This window comes from Macaca mulatta, chromosome 7 (genome assembly GCF_049350105.2).
Source record: "Macaca mulatta isolate MMU2019108-1 chromosome 7, T2T-MMU8v2.0, whole genome shotgun sequence".
Classification (NCBI taxonomy): Eukaryota; Metazoa; Chordata; class Mammalia; order Primates; family Cercopithecidae; genus Macaca; species Macaca mulatta.
The window spans coordinates 21,042,952-21,065,685 of NC_133412.1; the positions used below are offsets into that span (position 1 = coordinate 21,042,952).

General features: G+C 46.1%; 1 protein-coding gene across 1 annotated transcript in view; it reads right to left on the reverse strand.

The window, feature by feature from the left end:
- Nucleotides 1-229: 229 nt before the first annotated feature.
- Nucleotides 230-22,734, reverse strand: part of LOC717098 (inositol hexakisphosphate and diphosphoinositol-pentakisphosphate kinase 1-like) — a 28,975-nt gene continuing 6,470 nt past the window's right edge. Inside the window, 15 exon segments of the mRNA XM_077939271.1 lie at nt 230-362; nt 4,864-5,119; nt 14,902-14,992; nt 15,626-15,775; nt 17,542-17,649; nt 17,819-17,933; nt 18,142-18,269; nt 18,594-18,817; nt 19,007-19,148; nt 21,145-21,327; nt 21,605-21,726; nt 21,884-22,015; nt 22,232-22,314; nt 22,401-22,510; nt 22,657-22,732. Coding sequence (XP_077795397.1) covers nt 4,887-5,119; nt 14,902-14,992; nt 15,626-15,775; nt 17,542-17,649; nt 17,819-17,933; nt 18,142-18,269; nt 18,594-18,817; nt 19,007-19,148; nt 21,145-21,327; nt 21,605-21,726; nt 21,884-22,015; nt 22,232-22,314; nt 22,401-22,510; nt 22,657-22,732 — 1,897 coding nt within the window. The 3' untranslated portion in view covers nt 230-362; nt 4,864-4,886.

A 22,734-nucleotide genomic window follows, 5' to 3' on the forward strand; every position in this document is an offset into this window, starting at 1 on the left:
CTCACCCTAGTGCTCTTGCGGCACTTCCTATTTGCAGAGGGTTTAGCCACCCCTTCCCCCAGTTCAGTGTGTAGCTATATCGTTTCTGCGTGAGTCAGTATTAACGTTCCTCCAGTCTACAGACTAGACATCCCAAAGCCTTGTAGTGGAAGCGGACGTTTCACCAAATGCACAAGTCCTGGATCCCTAGGGTATTTACTTTCCTCTTACCTCACACTGCACAGCCATTGGTTTCCAGCCAAGGTCACTGAGTGGCTGCAGAATGGTCATAACTACTTTTTGAGTCAGATAATTTGTCCATCACATGGTGTACAATTTCTCCCTTCAGCTGATCACTTACATCTCAGTCCCGGCAGACACCTCTGTCCAAAAGAAAAGAGTAGGTGAACAAGAATAATTCCATCAGAATCTGTCCATATTGTCCGTTTTAATTAGAATTTCTTTAAAATGTCAGGACTCCAATGAGAAAGTAACCAATATTGATTAAATATTCCACTTTAGGGTGACTTAAATGAACACAGGTGTAAATTCCTTATATAGAACTCGAAATAAAAATATGTTGAGGAGAAGGAAGAGCAAATAAGATTTCTGGCCCAGTCAGCTTGAGTGGTTTTCTTTGTTTTGTGTGTGTGTGGTTTTTTTTTCTTTTTTAAACCTCCAGATCATTATCATAGTAAACAGTGATTCCTTTATCCTTGGGATAGCTCTATATATTCAATATATATAATTACACTACTTAATTTTTCCCCTCCTGGGGACCCTTGGTTTAAAACTATCCATGTTCAGAAATGTCAGTAAATGTTGTATATAACTTTTATTTGCTTCAGACTTGAGTCTTCACTTCTTAGCCTCAACCAACTTGCTGAGGGTTACACGGAAAAAGTCCTGTAGTAAAGACCACCTGAATCAGAATGATGTGTTAGAGATGGCAAATTTTGTGTTTAGCTTGGATAGATTTTGTGTCCAGGGCATTTCTGGGGCTAACTGGCAGTACAGATTACATATATAGATAATTCTTATACATCTCTGGAACTCATGTTTTCTCTTAGGAACAACTCTTCCCAATTATATAATCATGCTGTTAGCTTTGAGGGGGTGTCACTGAGTTTGTCAGGTCTGAGTGATGCTTTTTACTACAGGGGTCATGCAACAATTTAAAGTAGGAATTAGGCCGGGCGCGGTGGCTCACGCCTGTAATCCCAGTACTTTGGGAGGCTGAGGCGGGCGTATCACGAGGTCAGGAGATCAAGACCGTAATGGCGAACACGGTGAAACCCCATCTCTACTAAAAATACAAAAAAAATTAGCCGGGCGTGGTGGCGGGCGCCTGTAGTCCCAGCTTCTAGGGAGGCTGAGGCAGGAGAATGGCGTGAACCTGGGAGGCAGCGGAGCTTGCAGTGAGCCGAGATCTCGCCACTGCACTCCAGCCTGGGCGACAGAGCGAGACTCCGTCTCAAAAAAAATAAATTAAATAAAATAAAAAAATAAAGTAGGAATTGTTGGAGAATAGCGGGCCACTAGAATATTAGTTTAAAAAAGGAATTTTGGGGCCAGGCACGGTGGCTCCCGCCTGTAATCCCAGCACTTTGGAAGGTCAAGGCGGGCGGATCACCTGAGGTTGGGAGTTTGAGATCAGCCTGACCATCATGGAGAAACCCCGTCTTTATTAAAAATACAAAATTAGCCGGGCATAGTGGCACATGCCTGTAATCCCAGCTACTCAGGAGGCTGAGGCAGGAGAATAGCTTGAACCCAGGAGGCAGAGGCTGCAGTGAGCCAAGATCATACCATTGTACTCCAGCCTCGCAATAAGAGTGACACTCTCAAAAAAACAAAAACCAAAACCAATTTTTTGTTTGAATTGAAGGGGGTCTTTCCTACTTGAAGTTGTTGCACGTGCTACCCTAAAAACTACATATCCCATCAGGCACTGACTATCCCAAGAATTGGGTAGATCTCTGCTGTGGTGTCTGCTTTTTTTTTTTTTTTTTTTTGAGACGGAGTCTCGCTCTGTCGCCCAGGCTGGAGTGCAGTGGCCTGATCTCAGCTCACTGCAAGCTCCGCCTCCCGGGTTCACGCCATTCTCCTGCCTCAGCCTCCCGAGTAGCTGGGACTACAGGCGCCCGCCACCTCGCCCGGCTAGTTTTTTGTAGTTTTAGTAGAGACGGGGTTTCACTGTGTTCACCAGGATGGTCTCGATCTCCTGACCTCGTGATCCACCCGTCTCGGCCTCCCAAAGTGCTGGGATTACAGGCTTGAGCCACCGCGCCCGGCCTGTGTCTGCTTTTAATTGGTTTAAAAGAAAAAGTCATCCTCCATGATGTCAGCAAGGAAGATGAGTTTTCTGAATGAGCAATTTGGAGTTAAAGAAGTCTCCTGCTGATGTCTTTATTTCTTCACATTCCACTACGGTTTTTTTGTTTTTGTTTTTGTTTTTGAGATGGAGTCTCACTTTGTTGCCCAGGCTAGAGTGCAATGGCCCCATCTCGACTCTCTACAACCTCTGCCTCTTGGGTTCAAGTGATTTTCCTGCCTCAGCCTCCCGAGTCGCTGAGATTACAGGTGCCCAGCTAATTTTTTTGTATTTTTAGTAGAGATGGGGTTTCACCATTTGGGCCAGACTTGTCTTGAACTCCTGACCTCAGTAGTCCACCTGCCTCGGCCTCCCAAAGAGCTGGGATTACAGGAGTGAGCCACCGCACCCGGCCTTTTTTAAAATTTTATTTAAGACAGAGTCTTGCTCTGTTGCCCAGGCGGGAGTGCAGTGGCATGATCTGGGCTCACTGCAACCTCCACCTCCCAGGTTCAAGCGATTCTCCTGCCTCAGCCTCCTAAGTAGCTGGGATTACAGACACACACCACCAAGCCCAGCTAATTTTTGGATTTTAGTAGAGACAGGGTTTCACCATGTTAGGCTGGTGGCAAACTCCTGACCTCAGGTGATCCACCCTCCTCGGCCTCCCAAAGTGCTGGGATTACAGACATGCGCCACCTAGCCCAGCCTCGGTATTTTTATTTATTAACATTTCAGCTGGAAATGTTTTCTGACTGCTATATTCCTTTCTACAGTTCAGGAGTACTATCTTACAAGAAACAGTTAAAGAATCTTTAGTAAGAGTAAAACGGGCTGGGCTCCGTGGCTCACGCCTGTAATCCCAGCACTTTGGGAGGCCGAGTCGGGCGGATCATGAGGTCGAAAGATCGAGACCATCCTGGCTAACACGGTGAAACCCTGTCTCTACTAAAAATATAAAAAATTACCTGGGCGTGGTGGTGGGCACCTATAGTCCCAGCTACTCGGGAGGCTGAGGCAGGAGAATGTCATGAACCTGGGAGACAGAGGTTGCAGTGAGCTGAAATCGCACCACTGCACTCCAGTCTGGGTGACAGAGCGAGACTCCATCTCAAAAAAAAAAAAAAAAAAAAAGAGTAAAATGGGGTCTGGCCCTGTGGTGCATGAAAAGAGATGGGCAAAGTCAATGTTATTCCTGCCAGATATACCCCAACTGGCCAAGGAAGCATGGAGAGTCCCTGAGAAGCATCAGGAGAGTCCGTGGCTTTTGGAGTGTGGGGTATCCAAGACTCTTAGGAGACACAACTCTTTAGAGCCCTTAGGGGAGTCTGTTTCTCTCACCTTCAGATTTCCTAAAACATCTACCTGCGAGGGCCTCAAGGTGAATCAAATCACCTCTCATGCTACCTATGGAGAGCTTGCAATGTCCCATGGAAAAATAAACAGAATCCCAGTAGGGTAAGCACCAACATTGTCCTCACACTTTCTGGGGGAATAAAACAAGGATCCAGAGGTAAGGGGTGAAACTGCAGATCTAACATGAGATAGGGAGGTCAGGGAACTGGGAAGAAACAGCAGATTTCGGGTATCATGAATAAGAGAACCAGATTAAGGAGAAGGACATGGAATCTGAGAAGGGGTTCATGCAAATTTAGGATGTCGGTAGAAAGGCTAGAATACTTGGATGCAAACTGGAGGGCATGCAATACACATGAAGCTCAGCCCAGGAAAACCACATGCATGAACAGGATGGGGATGGAAGTTCTTTCTTGATAGTTTCCATCACATCAAAGCTTCACCCTTCTGATCTACTGGAAAACCCCAGACTTGCTAGGATCTTTGTACTTCATCAGAAAAATGAGGCAAATGCCCTAGAAAAAAGAAAAAGCACTGATTTTCTGCTCGAAACTCAAGAATTCCAATGTAGGTCTATCAGTATGGGTAGGGCCAAGGGTAAACATAAATATGTAACCCTAATACTAGGCACTGGTGATGGAAAAAATGTCCCCAATGGAGGATCAAGAAAAACACATCCCAACCACTTTCTCAGTCCCCAATCTTTCCTATGCCTCCTCAACATCTCCTTAAAGGGACTAAGGATATGCGGGACAATAATGTCTATGCAAGACAGCTTCCCATTCACCAGTGACTAAAGCCCGTAACTCAAAAGGGTTATAACCTGACCACCTTCTAAGCTCTGTCCTTTGTTTGCCCCAAGGATACAATTGCGGCTTCTGTGCCTCAATTTCCCCCGTGATCTTGTGGCAGGAGGGCAGGAAAGTTACTGTGTCTAGCTCCTTAGAGTGGCTAGAAAAACATTTGGATTTGAAGATGGTGGTAGTAGAGGGTTAGAGTGATAAGAACAGATTCCAAGGCAAGAGATTACTCCTGTATTGAACAGAATTGGGGAATGAGTAACATTAGGAGGTGGTGAGAAAGGAGAACAGGAAGGGATGAGCAGCCAATGCTACAGCTACCAGGCAGTCCGGCCCCAATCCCATCCAAGCCACTAAATGCAAGTTACATAACCTCAGGGCAAACAGGAGAAAGAAACAGGTGGGCTCTCCTACCAGAAGTGCAATAAGCAAAGCAGTCAGTCCCAGCCAGGGTAGTGGCAGCAGCCAGCTTGGTGCCAGGGGGTACCGTAGAGGCACTCGGGATCATCCTGGCCTGAGCGCAGCCAGTTCCGGAAGAGGCGCAGGTGGTAGGAGCACTGGTGCAGGTGATGCGCCAGCGTGGCATCCAAGGAGACTGGCCGGCCCCCTGTACAGTCAGAGGAAAAACTGCGCAGCAACCGGACCACAGGGTGCTGGTCATCCAGCAGCTCTGGAGGGGGTGAGGGGACCACAGCAGGAAGCACAAAGATAGAGAAAGAGAAGAAGGAGAGACAATGAGGGGGGTACTGACTAGCACAAGCCTTACTGGGAGGTGGGGACACTCAGAGCCAAGGTGAGCTAAGAGAGAAGCAGAGATGGTCAGAGCCACTGGGCATCTCTTGCAGGGAAGAAGAGTGGTGTCATCACACAACGAGTCTGAAAGAAGGGATAAGTGAGACCTCATCATACAGCAATGTCCTCCCCTTCCTCCTTGAGCATAATTGAGTCGGTGCTTGTAGACAGCAGTCACATCGTTGTGAACAGGGGTGAGCTGGCAGTTTTGTGGCTGGGAGTCTTGACTACAGCTTCAAGATCCCTCATCATTGGATGAACCCTACTTAGGGCCTGCATTCTCAGGTGAATGGATTTATGAAGTAGGGATAAAAATGAAAAGTTCAAAGTCACTCAGAGAAGAGTGTCAAGGATGGTACTGATATCAAGACAGTCAAGCTAAAAAGGCTCTTTTTTAGGGCAGGCCTTCTGGACCACACTCTAAGATAGCCAAAGACAGGGTTGGTATTAGGCAGCTGGCACAGGAGACTGACAGGAAACCAGATGTAGAAATCGTTTAAAACGGTATGTGTGGAAAATGGAATCAATATGTGAAAATACCAATATTGACTAACTATCCTTGATCTTACTGTTGTTTAAACAATCACTTAAAAAAAAAAGTACACATAAAACTCAGGACTCAGAGATACTGTATCCATTACGAAGCTGAAAGTTAGATAAAATTTTACATTTTCTTCCCACTGCTGGTGAGTCTAACTGCACGTTTTTCAGCTGGTGAGTAGAAAAGCTTTGATTCTGAACCCCTCATTTTAGCTACTTGGCAAACTTTGTGGATGCATGTAATTGAACTACAAAAGGTTGAAGGCAGTCAAAGGCATGTGGAGAGGGGTGTAAGAGGAACAACAGGGAAAGATCTTAGAGAAAAGGTATGGGATCTTAAGACATGATGTGAGGATGGACAAGAACTTGAGTACAGGATGTTGGTATAGAGAAGGTAGAATCAAGGCAGCTGAGGATGACTGCTCAAAACTCCCAGACCAGAACTGACTCCACAAGGTGATCCCATGAGACTGTGGTCTTCAGAGACCTTAGCTTGGATGTCAGGACAGATTTCAGCTCTACCTAGGCTAGTCTTGTGAGCACTAACTGTATGTACCAACGGTCACATAGTTACATGGGTCCCTAGAAGATAATGGGCTTGACAAATCCAGTGGTCACACGCTGACATTCGGGATGAGCGTGAGCCACAGTCTTTCCCACTTTATTTATTTATTTTTTTTTTTTTTTGAGACGGAGTCTCGCTGTGTTGCCCAGGCTGGAGTGCAGTGGCCGGATCTCAGCTCACTGCAAGCTCTGCCTCCCGGGTTTTTACGCCATTCTCCTGCCTCAGCCTCCCGAGTAGCCGGGACTACAGGCGCCCGCCACCTCGCCCGGCTAGTTTTTTTATATTTTTTTAGTAGAGACGGGGTTTCACCGTGTTAGCCAGGATGGTCTCGAACTCCTGACCTCGTGATCCGCCTGTCTCGGCCTCCCAAAGTGCTGGGATTACAGGCTTGAGCCACCGCGCCCGGCCCTTTCCCACTTTATTAATTTACTTTGGTGAGTTCAGTGTACAGTTTAGTAACAGGCTATACTTGTGTGCTGGATATAGTTACAGGATATAACAGCAGCTTATCAGGGACAGAGGCAGGGATAGGCTGAGGGCTGCTCTCCCATCAAAGTGTGAAGACACACTGCCTTGCCTCTTTTCCAAAGCCAGGTCCAGTATGTCTAGCTGCTGTTTCAAAGCCAGATATCATGGCAAGGAGATGGTGATGACAGAGCTGCTGTGACTTATCTGCAACTACAGACAGAACATCCACTTTGTAATTGCTGGTCAGTCAAGCAAGATCTTGGCCACGGAGGAGAGCCTTCATATTTCTTGAGGGTCAAATTGAATCTACATAATCTTCCTCAGCAAGTGACATACAGTTCCAAATTTCTGCTGTTGTCAACAGGTAGAACCCAGATTCTGGCTTCTTAAGCATATTAGCCTCCAAGCTCCAGCACAAGAAAAACAAAGGAGGCCACAAGACCCCTGAGGAAGTGTGCAGGGTATTGGAGATCTTAAATTTATTTTCCTGCACAATACCTGCATTATCCAGCTCTTTTTTCCTCACCTCCTTTTGGCAGAATTAAATCTTCTTCAACGGGTGAGGCTGCTAAACAGGGCCTCAGGGAACTGGAGGTACATAGGTCTGAGGGTCTGTTTTATGGACTTGGGTCTTTTTTATGGCACCTAAGAACTAGGAGATATGTGATTTAGCTCTGATTTGAGTAGCCCACGTTCCTCGTACTATACTGTGGACCCTAAGTCCAAGTCCCAGGCTGTGCTATTGATGCATCAGGTTCTATTCTGGAGATGGCTGTGGCACATGAAGGACAGAAGAGCTTGAAGCTCAATGAGCGGGCACACCCATGAGGCTCTGAATGGGAACTCCTGCCACAGGCACAATTGGGAGCCTGGGGGCGGGGATAAACTGAGCCAGCATAGGCTAGTCAACCTAGGGAGAGATTTCAGCAGTGCCTTGTGAAGATGTACAACCTGACTGGGCTAAAATCTAGCAGCTGTCACTTGCTAGGCAATAGGAGATTAGCACATAGAGGTTTTCTAGTCTAATTTTACTTCCCTCAGAGAGTCTTAGCTCTTGAATAGAAGAAAACCATACCTAAAAAACTAGATTTACCTTGAAGACAAAATATAATACAGAGAGAAAAATAAGGATACCAAGGATAAAACTTTGAAAGAGAGTGAGCCTCGGTTCTCCTGCTATACCCTACAAAGACACCATACCCCTCAATTTATGGTTTACAGAGATCTCCAAGCCCTCCCACCGCAGTGTGGGCAGACCCGGTTCTTCAATGTTCTTAAAATATTATTCATTCCTAAGCTCCCCCAGAATCCCCAGCAGACATCTCAACTCTTCAAACTTCTCTGCGATAGCTTTACCATAGGTAGGCTGGTGCCACATGGAAACTACACTTAAAAACTCAAGGTACGGTCCTTTTTCTTTTACCTACTACCTCCTACTCCTTTCTTTTTATTTTTTATCCCAAAGCAACCTGGGCTGTTGTTTTCTAGGCCCAAGCACTAGGTTAGTAGTAACATAAAGCAAATGTCAGGAGCACAAGAGCCATACAAAATACATATAATGGCAGGAGAAAGAAATATGAAGATGGGAAACTATATACTCAAGACTAACATCCATATAAGTAGGCTTAGGAGCTGGGAACTGCAGCACTGCTCTAAAAGAGGAACAAACTAGTTATCCACATCCACCCCAACAAAAGAGTTGGAGAAAAAACAGAAAGATCAAAGTTATATAAGCTGAGGAATTGGGGGTATTGGGGAAGAGAAGAAATGGAATCAATCTAGGAAACAATATTCCCATTCTAAGAAGGGGAACCATCATATCTGTACACAGCCTGGCAATCATGTAATAGGAAAGGGAGAGGTTTTGATGGTGTTTTGGTGGTGATGCTGACAAAAGTGATGACGGTGATTATGGAAGTAAGACCCTGAGTTGCCACAGGGATGGGGAAGCCAAGCTGCAGCCAAGACTAAGGCTGTCACAAGGAAACCATCCCAGGAGGGACACTTAGTGAGTGGCTCAGAGACAGCAGGGTGTCAACTCAGTGGAAGGAGAGGCAAAGTCAGTGTCAAAACTCAGAGTCAAGTGTCTAGAGGTGACATGATGAGGAGGAATGACACTGAGTCAGAAGCAAACGTACTGTTAGTCGGATGCTTTGCAAACGATACAGAAAATTGTTTTATGGTCGGGACAAACAAGAGTTCTGGGGAGAAAAGACATCATGGGGATTATACCCACCCTTGTCCCCACGCTCTGCTCTGGAGTTTGCCCACAAGATAGTCTGTCATTTTATTTTATTTTATTTTATTTGTTTATTTATTTTGAGACGGAGTCTCACTCTGTCGCCCAGGCTGGAGTGCAGTGGTGCAATCTCGGCTCACTGCAAGCTTCGCCTCCCAGGTTCATGCCATTCTCCTGCCTAAGCCTCCCGAGGAGCTGGGACTACAGGCACCCGCCACCACGCTCAGCTAATTTTTTGTATTTTTAGTAGAGACGGGGTTTCACCGTGACAGCCAGAATGGTCTCGATCTCCTGACCTCGTGATCCACCCACCTCGGCCTACCAAACTGCTGGGATTACAGGCATAAGCCACCGCGCCTGGCCAGATATTCTTTACTTTAAAGTTAGTTATCTGACCTGCTCTCCCATCTCTTGGATTTATAACTAACACATGTCAATCTCTTTTCCTTTGGTAAATCTCTTAGGAATCTATGTGTCATCTCTACTACAATACACCCCTAAAAACAACCCTAATTTTACCACTGTGTCCTCTTTCTGGTCATTTGGAAATAAAATCTTCATAGAAATATTATCCCTTCCCACAGTCTCTTTCCATATTACCATTTCTGCCTTAGCTGAGCAACATTCCCTTCCCTAAACCCAATTTGCTGGATTTTAATTGAGGTTCCACTACATTCTTCCCAACCATGCATCATCCTCCTTGGTCCTTACCCCTACAGGCCAGAATCCAGGAAAGAGTACAAACTGATGCAGCAGGACTGTATGTGGGAGATTATGAAGGGATAAGCATAAAAAAGTAGTATTTTTATGGCAAGAGGGAATGCAAATAGAGGGGTAGAAGGGGTCCTGGTTCTTTCTCCCATCTATTACTGATGAAGAAAACTTGTTATAAGTTATAAGGCCAGTGTCATCTTTTTTTTTTCTTTTTTGAGACGGAGTCTCGCTCTGTCGCCCAGGCTGGAGTGCAGTGGCCGGATCTCAGCTCATTGCAAGCTCCGCCTCCCGGGTTCCCGCCATTCTCCTGGCTCAGCCTCCCGAGTAGCTGGGACTACAGGCACCCGCCACCTCGCCCGGCTAGTTTTTTTGTATTTTTTTTTTTTTTTTTTTTTGAGACGGAGTCTCGCTCTGTCACCCAGGCTGGAGTGCAGTGGCTGGATCTCAGCTCACTGCAAGCTCCGCCTCCCGGGTTCACGCCATTCTCCTGCCTCAGCCTCCCGAGTAGCTGGGACTACAGGCGCCTGCCACCTCGCCCGGCTAAGTTTTTGTATTTTTAGTAGAGACGGGGTTTCACTGTGTTACCCAGGATGGTCTCGATCTCCTGACCTCGTGATCCGCCCGTCTCGGCCTCCCAAAGTGCTGGGATTACAGGCTTGAGCCACCGCGCCCAGCCTGTTTTTTTGTATTTTTTTTTAGTGGAGACAGGGTTTCACCATATTAGCCAGGATGGTCTCAATCTCCCGACCTCGTGGTCCGCCCGTCTCGGCCTCCCAAAGTGCTGGGATTACAGGCTTGAGCCACCGCGCCCGGCCTTTTTTTTTTTTTTTTTTTTGAGACTGAGTCTCCCTCTGTCACCCAGGCTGGAGAGTGCAGTGACACAATCTCAGCTCACTGCAGCCTCCGCCTCCTAGGTTCAAGCGATTCTGCTGCCTCAGCCTCCCAAGTAGCTGGGATTACAGGTGCACGCCAGCACACCCAGCTAATTTTTCTATTTTTAGTAGAGACGGGGTTTCACCATGTTGGCCAGGCTGGTCTTGAACTCCTGACTTAGTGATCCGCCTGCCTTGGCCTCCCAAAGTGCTGGGATTACAGGCATGAGCCACCGTGCCCGCAGGCCAGTGTCTTCTTAAGCATGAATAGGTCTTGAGCTATGTCCTTGCTGAGAGACAAGTGAAAAAAGGAGTTATCCCCCAAAACCCACCCACATACCATCTCGGTGCTTCAGACTGGCAGGTGGTAGCTTTTTGCCATGGCTGTGGGCGTAGTCCTGAAGATTCGGGGTGCTGGAGGAGCCACCCAGCACTGTGTGCTGAACAGCCCTGTGCACTGTGAGCCTGCAAGGCTGGGAGTGTGTTAGTAGTCACGTAAAGCCACAACTATCACACAGAACTATACACAACTTCACATGATAACATCAAGACACACACAGCCATTCAGAGCCACCACCATGTGGCCATTCCACATAACCACAAATGGCTTTACACTTCTGCATAGTCACAGTGGGCAAGCAAAAGGGGAATTCTTCTGAAGAGCTACATGGCAGAGAAAAGAGGCCACTACAAATGCAGGGTTAGTCATGTTAGGGGATTCAACACACTGAAAGGGATAGACTGTGCTCTCCAGGTGGCTCTCAGAAATGCTCAAATTATAGGTAGGTCCCTCTAGATTCCCCCTAGATTTAATTGGGCACCCCTTACCCTGGATATATAGCTTAAGAAACTCAGAAATCTAGTCCTTGTAGGTTTGAAAGGAAAAGCCTTTGACTGAAGCTAGAGACTGATTCTGAACACTCAGCTGGCACCCTTCCGATCCTTCCTAAGCTTTTCATCCAACATCCCCTCCCTTCAGGCCTTTTTACCTTTCCCAAGAATGAAAGTATGAGGCTCATAATTTTTTTCTTTTTTTAAGACAGGATCTAACTCTGTTGCCCAGGCTAGAGTGCAGTGGCACAATCATAGCACGCTGCAGCCTTTGTCTCCCAGGCTCAAGTGATCCTCCCACCTCAGCTTCCCAAGTAGATGAGATTTCCAGCACATGCCACCTTGCCTGGACAATTTTTTTATTTTTCGTAGAAACGAGGTCTCACTATGTTGCCCAGTTGGTCTCTAACTCCTGAGCTCAAGTGACCCTCCCACCTTGGCCGCCCATAATGCTGGGATTAAAGGTGTGAGCAACAACCCCCCACCTCAATGAATGTTTTAAGCTAGAAGGGACTCAGAGATCATCCAGTTCAACTTTCTTATTTTAGAGATGAAGAAACTGAGATCCAAAAGGGACCTCCTTTGCTCAAAATCACACAGTTCTTTAGCAGCTAAGCTGGACTAGAATCCAGGTCTCCTGACTCTGAGGACCAACTGTATTGTTAGAAAATAAATAACTATTTTTCAGGAACCAGCACAGTTTCTGAAAATAACATGGACAGAAATTGAAGGGCATGTGAAGAATCAGTTGATTATATGTAAAGCATGCCCATTATGTGATGAGCACCCTACTAAGAAGGAATACAGGAAATAACAACAAAAAGGTATGTTTTTTCTGCTCTCAAAAGTGTATTATCTCATAAGCCTATGCTCAAAGCCAGTTGCCCACACATATAAATTCAAAGAAAGCAAAGAGAACTCCATTGCCAATGAGAGGATTAAATAAAATTTGAATATTCTCTGAAGTATGGAATAAATCAGACCAGTCACTGTCTCCAACAGCTGATCTAGAGGAGGGTTAGGATTCGATGGTTCCTTCTCCTACTATAGCCTATAAAGACAGAGTGGTCAAGAAGAAACAAGACTGACACCCAAGTTCTCAGGATTTGCCTCCCTATTTCCAAATCCATCTTAGCCAAGACCCTGGATTTGGCTTGTGACTTAACATTCATAGGGTTTCCCTATGGATGGAGTGGAAAGAAGTTCAATTCCCTTGAGGCCACCAAGAAGGGACCATGGTTTCAGGGGTCCCAGGATTTCGGGGTCACCAGAGCAATCAGGAAGTTCAGATGGCTGATGATTCCGACCCAGGAATTCAGGACCTCTCCTCTATACAGCAACTTCCTCCACCTTTCATGTTCAAACAGGCTCTGGAATGAGATTCCAGAGAGTAATAACAGTTGCTAAATATGACTGTTTTTCTTCAGCAAAGCTAAAACTAGCTGGCTCTATCCCAGACCACCCTAAGTTTTTTTTTTTTTTTTTTTTTGAGACGGAGTCTCGCTCTGTCGCCCAGGCTGGAGTGCACTGGCCGGATCTCAGCTCACTGCAAGCTCCGCCTCCCGGGTTTACACCATTCTCCTGCCTCAGCCTCCCGAGTAGCTGGGACTACAGGCGCCCGCCACCTCGCCCGGCTAAGTTTTTGTATTTTTTTTAGTAGAGACGGGGTTTCACCGTGTCAGCCAGGATGGTCTCGATCTCCTGACCTCGTGATCCGCCCGTCTCGGCCTCCCAAAGTGCTGGGATTACAGGCTTGAGCCACCGCGCCCGGCCTGACTACCCTAAGTTTTGTCCTACAAACATTTCCTCCACTGAATACTTTTCTGGTACAGTCGTGCCAACTCTGCCCAGTCCTCAGATCATCTTAGAGGGTGGTCTCTACCTTACCACCACCATCTGCCAACCAGTTCCATACTTCTGCCTTGTTCTTTAAAGCATTCCCATGGCCCACTTAACTGGGCCAGACACACCTATCCTCTTTTCTAGTCTGTCTGGAACCTATTCTTTACTGGGACTTCTGGGAAGAGAGGCCCATGTCATAGATCTACACTATTGTTGTTTTCTTTTTTGGTTTTTGGTTTTTTCTTTTTCTTTTTTTTTTTTTTTTTTTTGAGACAGAGTGTCACTCTGGCACCCAGGCTAGAGTACGCTGGCACAATCTCAGCTCACTGCAACTTCCATCTTCTGGGTTCAAGAAATTCTCGTGTCTCAACCTCCCAGTAGCTGGGATTACAGGCATGCGTCACCATGCTCAGCTAATTTTTGTATTTTAAGTAGAGATGGGGTTTCACTATGTTGGCCAGGCCAGCCTCGGAACTCCTGACCTCAAGTGATCTGCCTTCCTCGGCCTCCCAAAGTGCTGGAATTATAGGCATGAGCCACTGTGCCTGGCCAGATCTACATACTTATCATTTATTTCTCCTGCCCCAAACCATCTTTCTCATTTCAGGAATGTAGAAGGCAACTTATTCTCATAAAATTAGCCTGGAAAGTTACCAAAACCTTTCTCCCTCTTGCTAGTCCAAAAGCTGACCATTTTGGGGCCAAGAAAATGGGTGCCAAGGACGAAAGCAACAGAAAAATTAGAGGCGCTAAAGAGAATGATAGGACAAGATAGAAAGAGCAAGGGGACCAAGTCCAGACCCCACACAATCATGTCTGACCTCCAGTTCTAGTTACTGGCTCACAAGGCACTGTGCTCAGAGATAGTTCCTCCCAAGGACCGCCCCCCACCCAAAGAATACAATACCCTCTGAGGCTTGGTCCTTCCTGCCGTCTGTGCTCTCACAAAAAGTTGAATGATATTCTCTACCCCTTTCCAGGGATCCAAAAATCAAGAGACATTTCCTCAAAGTCCTGAGAGATGCCTCTGCCACTACACCAGTCTCAGACTTGTCAATTTTCCAGAAGGAAGGGGAAAAAGTTACAGGATTAGGTGATGATGGAGGAAAGGGCATGGCGGTAGGAAGGGTAACAGCGGGGATGTGAAAAACACAGGTTTCAGAGGAAGACATGGCACAATTCTTCAAATGAGGAATACATTTACGAGGGTTGCAAGTACCTCTATTTATAGCTCTGTCTCTGATAACTCTGAAGGTTCAGAGTCTCCATGGCCCCTTAAGGTCTGGGCTAGACTGGAGGGACAGATAAGGAATGAGAGGGAAAGCCAGAAAAATGTCCTTTGGCCAGGGAAATGTGATTGGTATAGAAAACCAAGAGATAAACACCTTTCTGGGATGGAACAATCATCTGAGATCCAAGTTCACATCTAACTATGGCTTTTCCCACTTCATCCTCCCTACCCCCACCTGATGATATTCCACTGACTGGATGGCTCGAAACCCCATGACAAAAGTTTCCCACAATAAAACTCTGAAGAACAGACAGACAGCTTTTCCAACAATAGGTGAGAAATGCTGGTGAAGCCATACCTAAGCCACTCTGCTTCATTTCTGTGGGTGGCCGTGAAGATGAAAAGAGCCGGTAGCCACCAGGCCTTGAGGATGAAGTCTCAGAAAGTACCTGCAGAAAAAGGACTCTATAATTAATCATTTTGCCACCTCAACCCTAAAGTTTTATACTTATCCTGGATTCCTGTCCCTACAAAGCTAATCAATATTAGAAAGTTTGCAAGAACCAAAGGATTTATAGGAGAAGAGGGATGAAAAGGGAAAAGAAAATGCACTTTATGGAGGGAACTGTCTGAGGCATCTTTCTATACTAGAAGCCACTTCTATTTTCAACATCCCTTTCCCCAGAGCCCTCCCATTCCCAATCTGAGTTTGAGAAATCATTATTCGACCCATTCCTAGTTCTCAGCAGAGCGGTTTCCTAATCGTATCCATCCCCCCACAAGACTCAGAAAGCCAATCACAATGGCTCAGCCACAAATAAGAAAGTCTGGCCACCCTCTCTTCTTTCCATGGAACAGCTGTGGCTACTGCAACCGTACTACATTTCTTGTTCGAACCAAGCAGCCCTCCCCTCCAACTATCTCACCCCTAGAAACATAAAACAGAATTCTTACAATGCCCACAAGGGCCCAATCACACAAACCCCAATACACACACATCCCACCTAGATAGTGTCTGAGTCCCTAGATCCCAAAAGGCAAAGACAGAAGGTAAAACAGGAAGGTGAGGTAGGGAGGGACACCTGTGTGCAGGATGCCAGGTGAGTGGTGGACACAGCCCGGGGCTGTAGGCCGATGGCTGGGGAAGGCCAGGGGAGGTCTCCCGACCTCCTGCGGCACCGTCCCCGAGAGGGGATGAGGTCCAGGTTCCCCGTGCACTGCATGTTCATGACCTGCAATCAGACCGGGTGGAAAGCCAGTCATGGCTCCTTTAAACCCCAGGATCCCAAAAGTCCCAGTGCCCATAGGGCAGAGCTAATTACAGGGCTAGAAAGGATGACCAGCTAGGGCATAGCTGCTATGAAGGTCATAAGTTTTATAATCTAAAATAGTTAAAAAGTATGAGATGACAAGAGGAGAAGAAGGGATGGAGGGAAGGACAAGTTGTATGCCTATATTTATAGAGCAAGGAAGATAAACATTAATATTAGTATTATAAGACTTTGTGACCAAGGAGCAGAGAGATGATTTTCTTGCAAAGCTGAGGAAAATATCCTGGACAACCATCACCCTGGATAAGCCAGGGTCTAAGCAGCACTAATAATTGGAATGTGATTACGATAGGAAGCTTCCTATAGGCCTGAAAGAAAGAAGTCAATTTTATCAAGTCTGAGAGATGATATACTGATTGCTTTCCTTTGCCTGTGCCTGGTTTTTTTTTTTAATTTTTTTTTTTTTTAATTTTTTTTGTAGAGACAGGATCTTGCCCTGTTGCCCAGGCTGGTTTTGAACTCCTGACCTCAAATGATTATCCCTCTTAGGCCTCCCAAAGTGTTGGGATTCATCCTCCCAGGAATTCAGGGTCTTGTCCCACTCCGGGGCTGACCTGTTATAGCTTCCTTTCAACTATATATTGTCTCTTACAGGATCCTCATTCCCTCATCTCTACCATTTGTGATTTCACCATTGCACGTGACTTTTGAATTTCCAGCTTTACAACCCTTCCCATCACCTTCCACAATAACTCAGTTTGGCTATGGTGCATATAGCACAACATTTAAAGGTATCTTCAAGGCCAGGAGCAGTAGCTCACACCTGTAATCCTAGCACTTTGGGAGACTGGAGCAGGCAGATGACTTGAGTCCATGAGTTCGAGACCAGCCTGGGTGACATGTTGAGACCCTATCTCCACAAAAAATACAAAAAATTAGCCAGGCATGGTGGCACATGTCTGTCATCCCAGCTACTCGGGAGGTTGATGTGAGAGGATCACATGAGCCCAGGAGGCAGAGGTTGCAAGGCTGCAGTGAGCTCAGATTGCAGCCCCGCACTCCAGCCTGGGTGACAGAGTGAGACCTTGTCTCAAAAAAAAAAAAAAAAAAAAAAGGATCATTGTGGAGCCATATGCAGAAGGTATATGTATAACCATGTTTAAGGAAATAAGACTTATAACATTGTCCCAAATTCCATACTCTTCCTAATGCCAGAGCTGTGTTCTAGGTGATCTCTCTGGCTCAGCAACATCCCAGAACATATTTTCTGTTCCAGTAAGAACCTCCTGGATGCTCTGTGTCATGCTGTGCCTAAGTGCCACACCTAGCTGGATTCTCCAAATCGTAAGGATAAGCGAGTTTTTTTTTTTTTTTGAGACAGAGTCTTGCTCTGTCGCCCAGGCTGGAGCGCAGTGGCCGGATCTCGGCTCACTGCAAGCTCCGCCTCCCGGGTTTACGCCATTCTCCTGCCTCAGCCTCCCGAGTAGCTGGGACTACAGGCGCCCGCCACCTCGCCCGGCTAGTTTTTTGTATTTTTTAGTAGAGATGGGGTTTCACTGTGTTAGCCAGGATGGTCTCGATCTCCTGACCTCGTGATCCGCCCGTCTCGGCCTCCCAAAGTGCTGGGATTACAGGCTTGAGCCACCGCGCCTGGCCGCGAGTTTTTTTTTTTAATAGAAGTCAAAAGAAGGGGCCTTCCTCTCATCCCCCACCTGCTAGCTCCTCACCTGTGTGTTGTCCTCATAAAGCATGATGACAATCTGGGCCATGTAGTTAAGCTCTGAGATGGCACTAAGATAATCCAAAGCTCGCTGCCATTGTGCATCCTGGGTCTCCTACCAAATGCAAAAAGAGGTAAGCCATTGCTTAAGGAAAAGGGAGTCAGGGAATGAGCAGGGAGCTAACGAGAAGGGAGAAAGCTTTCATTTACAAAGCATGAGGAGAAGAGTGAAAGAATGTTGGGAAAAATTTGTTCACAGGCTAAAGAAGAAGGAGGATCCTTACATCAAGAAGTCCTCCATAACGGAAGACACTGAGTAGGGAGTGGACGTGGCTCTCACTGGTGAAACAGAGACGTGTTCGAACGTGGCGACCTGGGGAGAGCACGCCTCGAGAGTACCTGAGATAATAGCTAAATCACTCACACAGTCAGTTAATCCTCCTCCCACCCTTCTGCAAACTCTCTTCTCCCACCTCAAAGACTTCTCTCCTTTCCATCCCAAAATCTTGTCTATTCTTGCTTCCCCAGGCTGTCCCAGCCTTGATTCCCCCAAGACTCCCTGACATGCCCCTCCCTCCATCCAACACCCCTCCCAGCCCTCCCTCACAGGGGATGCAGCTTGTTGACAGACTCATCCTCGTGGGTTCTCTGCAGGTCAAGCAGTATCTTCCGCAACAGTGGAAGACAGAAGCCCACAGCAATTTCCAGTTTCTCCTCCCGGCTGATCCCGTACTCCTAGGGGCCACAGGCCAGGAATAAATACCTCAATAAATCTTGTTTTCTCATGCCTCATATTCCCAGGACCAAGATCACGCCTGTCTTCACCTCACGTCTAGCGCTTCTTTCATATCCACTACACTCCCCCTCTTCCAGGTGTCTCCTGAATTAGCCTCCTGTACTTACCAAGAGCCAGACTGGACCCTGAGAAATGTAGAAACTCAACTTATTCCTTCTCTAAGTGGCTTTCCTCTAGTCCCAAATCATCCTTCCTTTCCACCTTTTCTCTCTTTCCTTCCCAACACCCTCATCCCCAGGCTAGGTCCCTTATACAAGACACACCTGGGGAATGACCACATCAGCCATTGCCTTAGAGAGACAGAGCAACTCGGCTGTGCCTTGAAGTCCCAGACTCCCATTGTGCTGCACATCATACTTGACACAGTCATAGATGTCAGGGATCTTACTGATATCATAGCTCCCACTCTTCTGTCGAAAGTCACGCTCCAGCTTGCTCCAACGCTGTAGCATTAGCTCTAGTGTCTCACTGTGGTAGAGCTGCAGGTCTGGAAGAAAGGCAGAAATCAGACAAGAATCAAAGATTTTACCTCCAACCAAAGACCCTGATGACTCTGAAGTAGAACCAGAGGGAGGAGGCGGCCTGGTCTGTGACATTTAGCAGATGACACAAGAATGCCTGAGAAACCCATCCATACCTGAGACCTTGAAGGGAAGATAGTAGTATTCATACCCACCTACAGACCTGGGGTCCTGCATTCGTTCCCGGATCTGGTGGGTGAGGTTTTCGATCAGGGCAAATACCTGATCACAGACCTTCACAGGATTCTGGATGATAGTCATGGAGTTGAGCAGGGAAATACTTCTGGTGGGAGCCAGCTATGAAGAATTGAGAGAAGAAAAGCAAGATAAGCTCAGCACTAATTGCCCAGATTCCTGTGAGCTTATTACACAGAGACTACCCACAATACAGATCTGTATGCTGGTTCACTCCAGTGAGCATTCTTAGGTTACTGGGAATAGTAGCAGCTCTAGGCCTTCAGGTAAGGGCACTGCTCTACCATATAGTCATCTAAGAGGGATTGATTTTAAGAGTCTTAGAGTCCAGAGAAAATAAAACAGACCTAAGTTATTTTCTTAAAGGCTCTAGAATACACATGGAAAATACTGGAGAATAAGGATTAAACCAAAATCCCTCAAAATCTCCACAGAATGTTTTCATGAGTAGAGATCAGAGATAACATCATCTTCTTCCTCTAAACAAGATGCCAGCCTGAGCCTAGAGTAGAAATGCTGCCTCAGAACTGGGTTCCGACTCAGGCTTTTAGGACAGTAACAGTCAATGAGAAATGGGGAGGGAGAATCAAGATTGTGGCTGAAAATGCACAATTCTATTCAGATCCTCACAAGTTTCATTCTTGCTTGCAAAAGAAGGCAAGGCAGAAAAGGAAAGCTGCCTTAGCTTTTTTGAGTTTGACAGTGAGCAATGGATTGGGAAATAAAGGAGCAACATCCTCTTCCTTATCAAGTGCTACTCAGAGAACACAGAAAATGCCATGGAATCATAGCAATGTGCTTACTTAGCTCATTTAAGAACCAATCAGAAATGTTATACAACAATGTAAATTCATGTAATGCTACTGAACTGTACAGTTAAAAATGGTTAAAGTGGTACCACAATTTTACATTTTTAAACTTTTTAAAAAAATAACATATCAGAAGTGAGGAGTGGGAAGAGTAGAAAACCACTGCCTGGTAAATTGTGGCCTAGATATGCAGGAAAAAGAATGACCATATTGGGTAACGGCATATAGTGGAATTAACACTATAAAGCATTGTAACAGCCTGGGCTTTGGAGTTAGACTCCTTGGGTTTGTATTAGCTGGATGACATGGGGAAAATTGCTTAGATTCTTCTGAGCCTAGGTTTCCTCATCTGTAAAATGGGAAGAAAGTCCTTGTGATCTGCAGTCCTCGTAGTGCTTTAAAGATCACCATCAATTCTTTGTCTTCCTTCCCTTTCCTTAAATCTGGCTGGCCCGGTGACTGCTTAACCAATAAAAAGTAACAAAGTTATGTTGTGCTAATTCTGAGCCTACAATTTAAGAAAGTTTCTAAGCTTCTGCTTTTGAATATCCCTACTGCTACCATTTAATACATCCAGCTATCATGCTACAGAAACCATATGAAGAACCAAGTGGAGAGGAGAGGCACTGAGATTACTGGGAGAGCATGCAGAGGGAGAGAGCCAGCCATCCCACAATCCCAGCTGAATTCCAGATGGTTCCAGCTCCAGTCAATATCTGACGCAATTTCAGGAGAGACTCCAAGCAAGATCAGATGGGTCCGGAACTGTGACAGATAATAAAATGTTGTTGTTTTAGGTTACTATGTTTTGGGGTAGTTTATTATGCAACAATGGATAACTGAAACATTCTTTTGTTCAGGGTCCTTGGGATCAGAGCTGTGCTTTGGAATTGAGAATGTGTGGGAGTTTAGAACTGAATACAGTATATATGCCATATGTATATAATACCTCCAACAGGGCCTATGGCATAACCAAACACATTAATATTTCTGCCACAAAATGCATGACTATAAAGTGGGAAAACTAAGGAGTATAAAAGTCTTACGACAGTTCGTGTCAGGTTTGGCTGCCAAATGAATCTTAGTGTCAAGAAAAAAATCTTTTTAATTTTCAAAATTATGGACAAGAGATTGTAGACCTGTACTTATCTCAAAGGGTTGCTGTAAGGATTAAACAATATGTGTAAAACAACTAAAACAGTGCCTAGCATGCAGTAAATACCGTTATTATTGATCCCTACTATTGAGAATTCTAGGAATTGGGGATCCAGGTTATTTTAGTGCCTGACCTGGTCGTAGTCCTCAGGGCCAAAGGGCGCATCTTGCTGTAAAATATGGTGCAGCTGAGCCTTCACCTGGTGCTGGCAGCTGCTCAAGGAATCCCCATCGCTGTCCAGTAGCCCATTCATGTTGGCACTCTTCACCATTTACACTAAAATGGGTGTCAGCTCCTCTTCTACAGCCAGAAGGCCCTAAAGAGAAAGCACAAGGTCTATTTGTTTCCCTTGCAGGTTAGCAGGTTAGTATCCCTAGGCCTAGATGGTCCCAGGGATCGAATGGGACCTGGTTGAAGAGATGGGGCCTACAATCACTGATTATTCTCAGTTCATTCTCAGTAGTACAAAATGGGTCCAATACATGCAGAAACTTCTGAGTTGGCCTACAAGCACCCTGAAATGCTCCAACTGGTTCTCCAAACTCTGCTTCTCTACCTAATGGAAACTGGGACTATAGAACTGTAGTATGCACCTTGGCGAAGGCAGCAGCAGTCATCTGAACACGACCCTCATCAGAGGCATAGATCTTGAGGTCATGGCGGAAAGTGCTATGGAGATGAAGCAGTCCACAACCAGGGAAGCCAGCATAGTCACCTGGAGACAAAGCAGGGGACCAGGAATGGACTGCTATAAATACTCGTGGAAGAAAAAATATTCATTTCCCCACTGTCTCTGTCACTTCATTTTCCCCAACTTACTCTCTAATCATTTTTATCCCGGCCCTGTTGTGTTTACTCCCCAAAACACTCACCCTGTCCTCCAGGGTACATGCAGCGAAAAGCTCGCCCCAGCTTCTCAGTCTGAACAGGGCCAGCTAGAGTCAGTTCTCCATTCCACTTCAGCACCAGCAACAGGGATGAGGCCAGAGCCTCACTCTGTGGATCTGAGGGAATAAGCGGCAGTGAATGCTCTAGATCTAAGAAAAGTAGTGGGAACATCTAAATGTTAGGTCTTCTGAAGAGGCCAGAGAGGTAATTTGAGGTATAGGTCACCTACAGGCTCAAGTAAAAGACATCTGGTGGGGAGAGAAGATAGACAAAAATAAAAATAAAAAGAACACAAGATCTGAGAGGTAATGGTAAGGGGGACTACATCTTACCTTGCCCCTCATTAGACGCTTTTACTCCATGAGGGTAGTAAGTCAATTGTACCTTCCGGTTTATACCTGAGAAGTGACCATACCTGCAGGATAAAGTCACAGTTTATTTTCTGTTCCAGCACCCCAACTCTCACTGTTATTGGCTCCCTTTTGCTATCCCCTTTCTCACATCTCCAATACAGACTTCAGCTGCTCTAGTTTTCCAGTCTTCTCCTCGATCTCACCACCTGGTTCTTTCTCCAGTTCAGCCAACAACAGCCTTGTGATATCCAGCACCTCCTAGAGGAAATAATAAGGTATCCATGCAGAAAGCCAAGTCCTAGACAGTTACCTTTTGATCCTAGTCTTTTATCGAGACTCCCAATGCCATATCCTCTCTCTCTCTCTCATAGCACTGCTCCTCCTGGCCAGATTCACTACTTTACCTGGAGCTGCTCAGGTCGCTTGAGTTTTAATTTCCCTGTCTTGTAGCCACCATGTTTTTCAAACAGAGCAAAAAACCT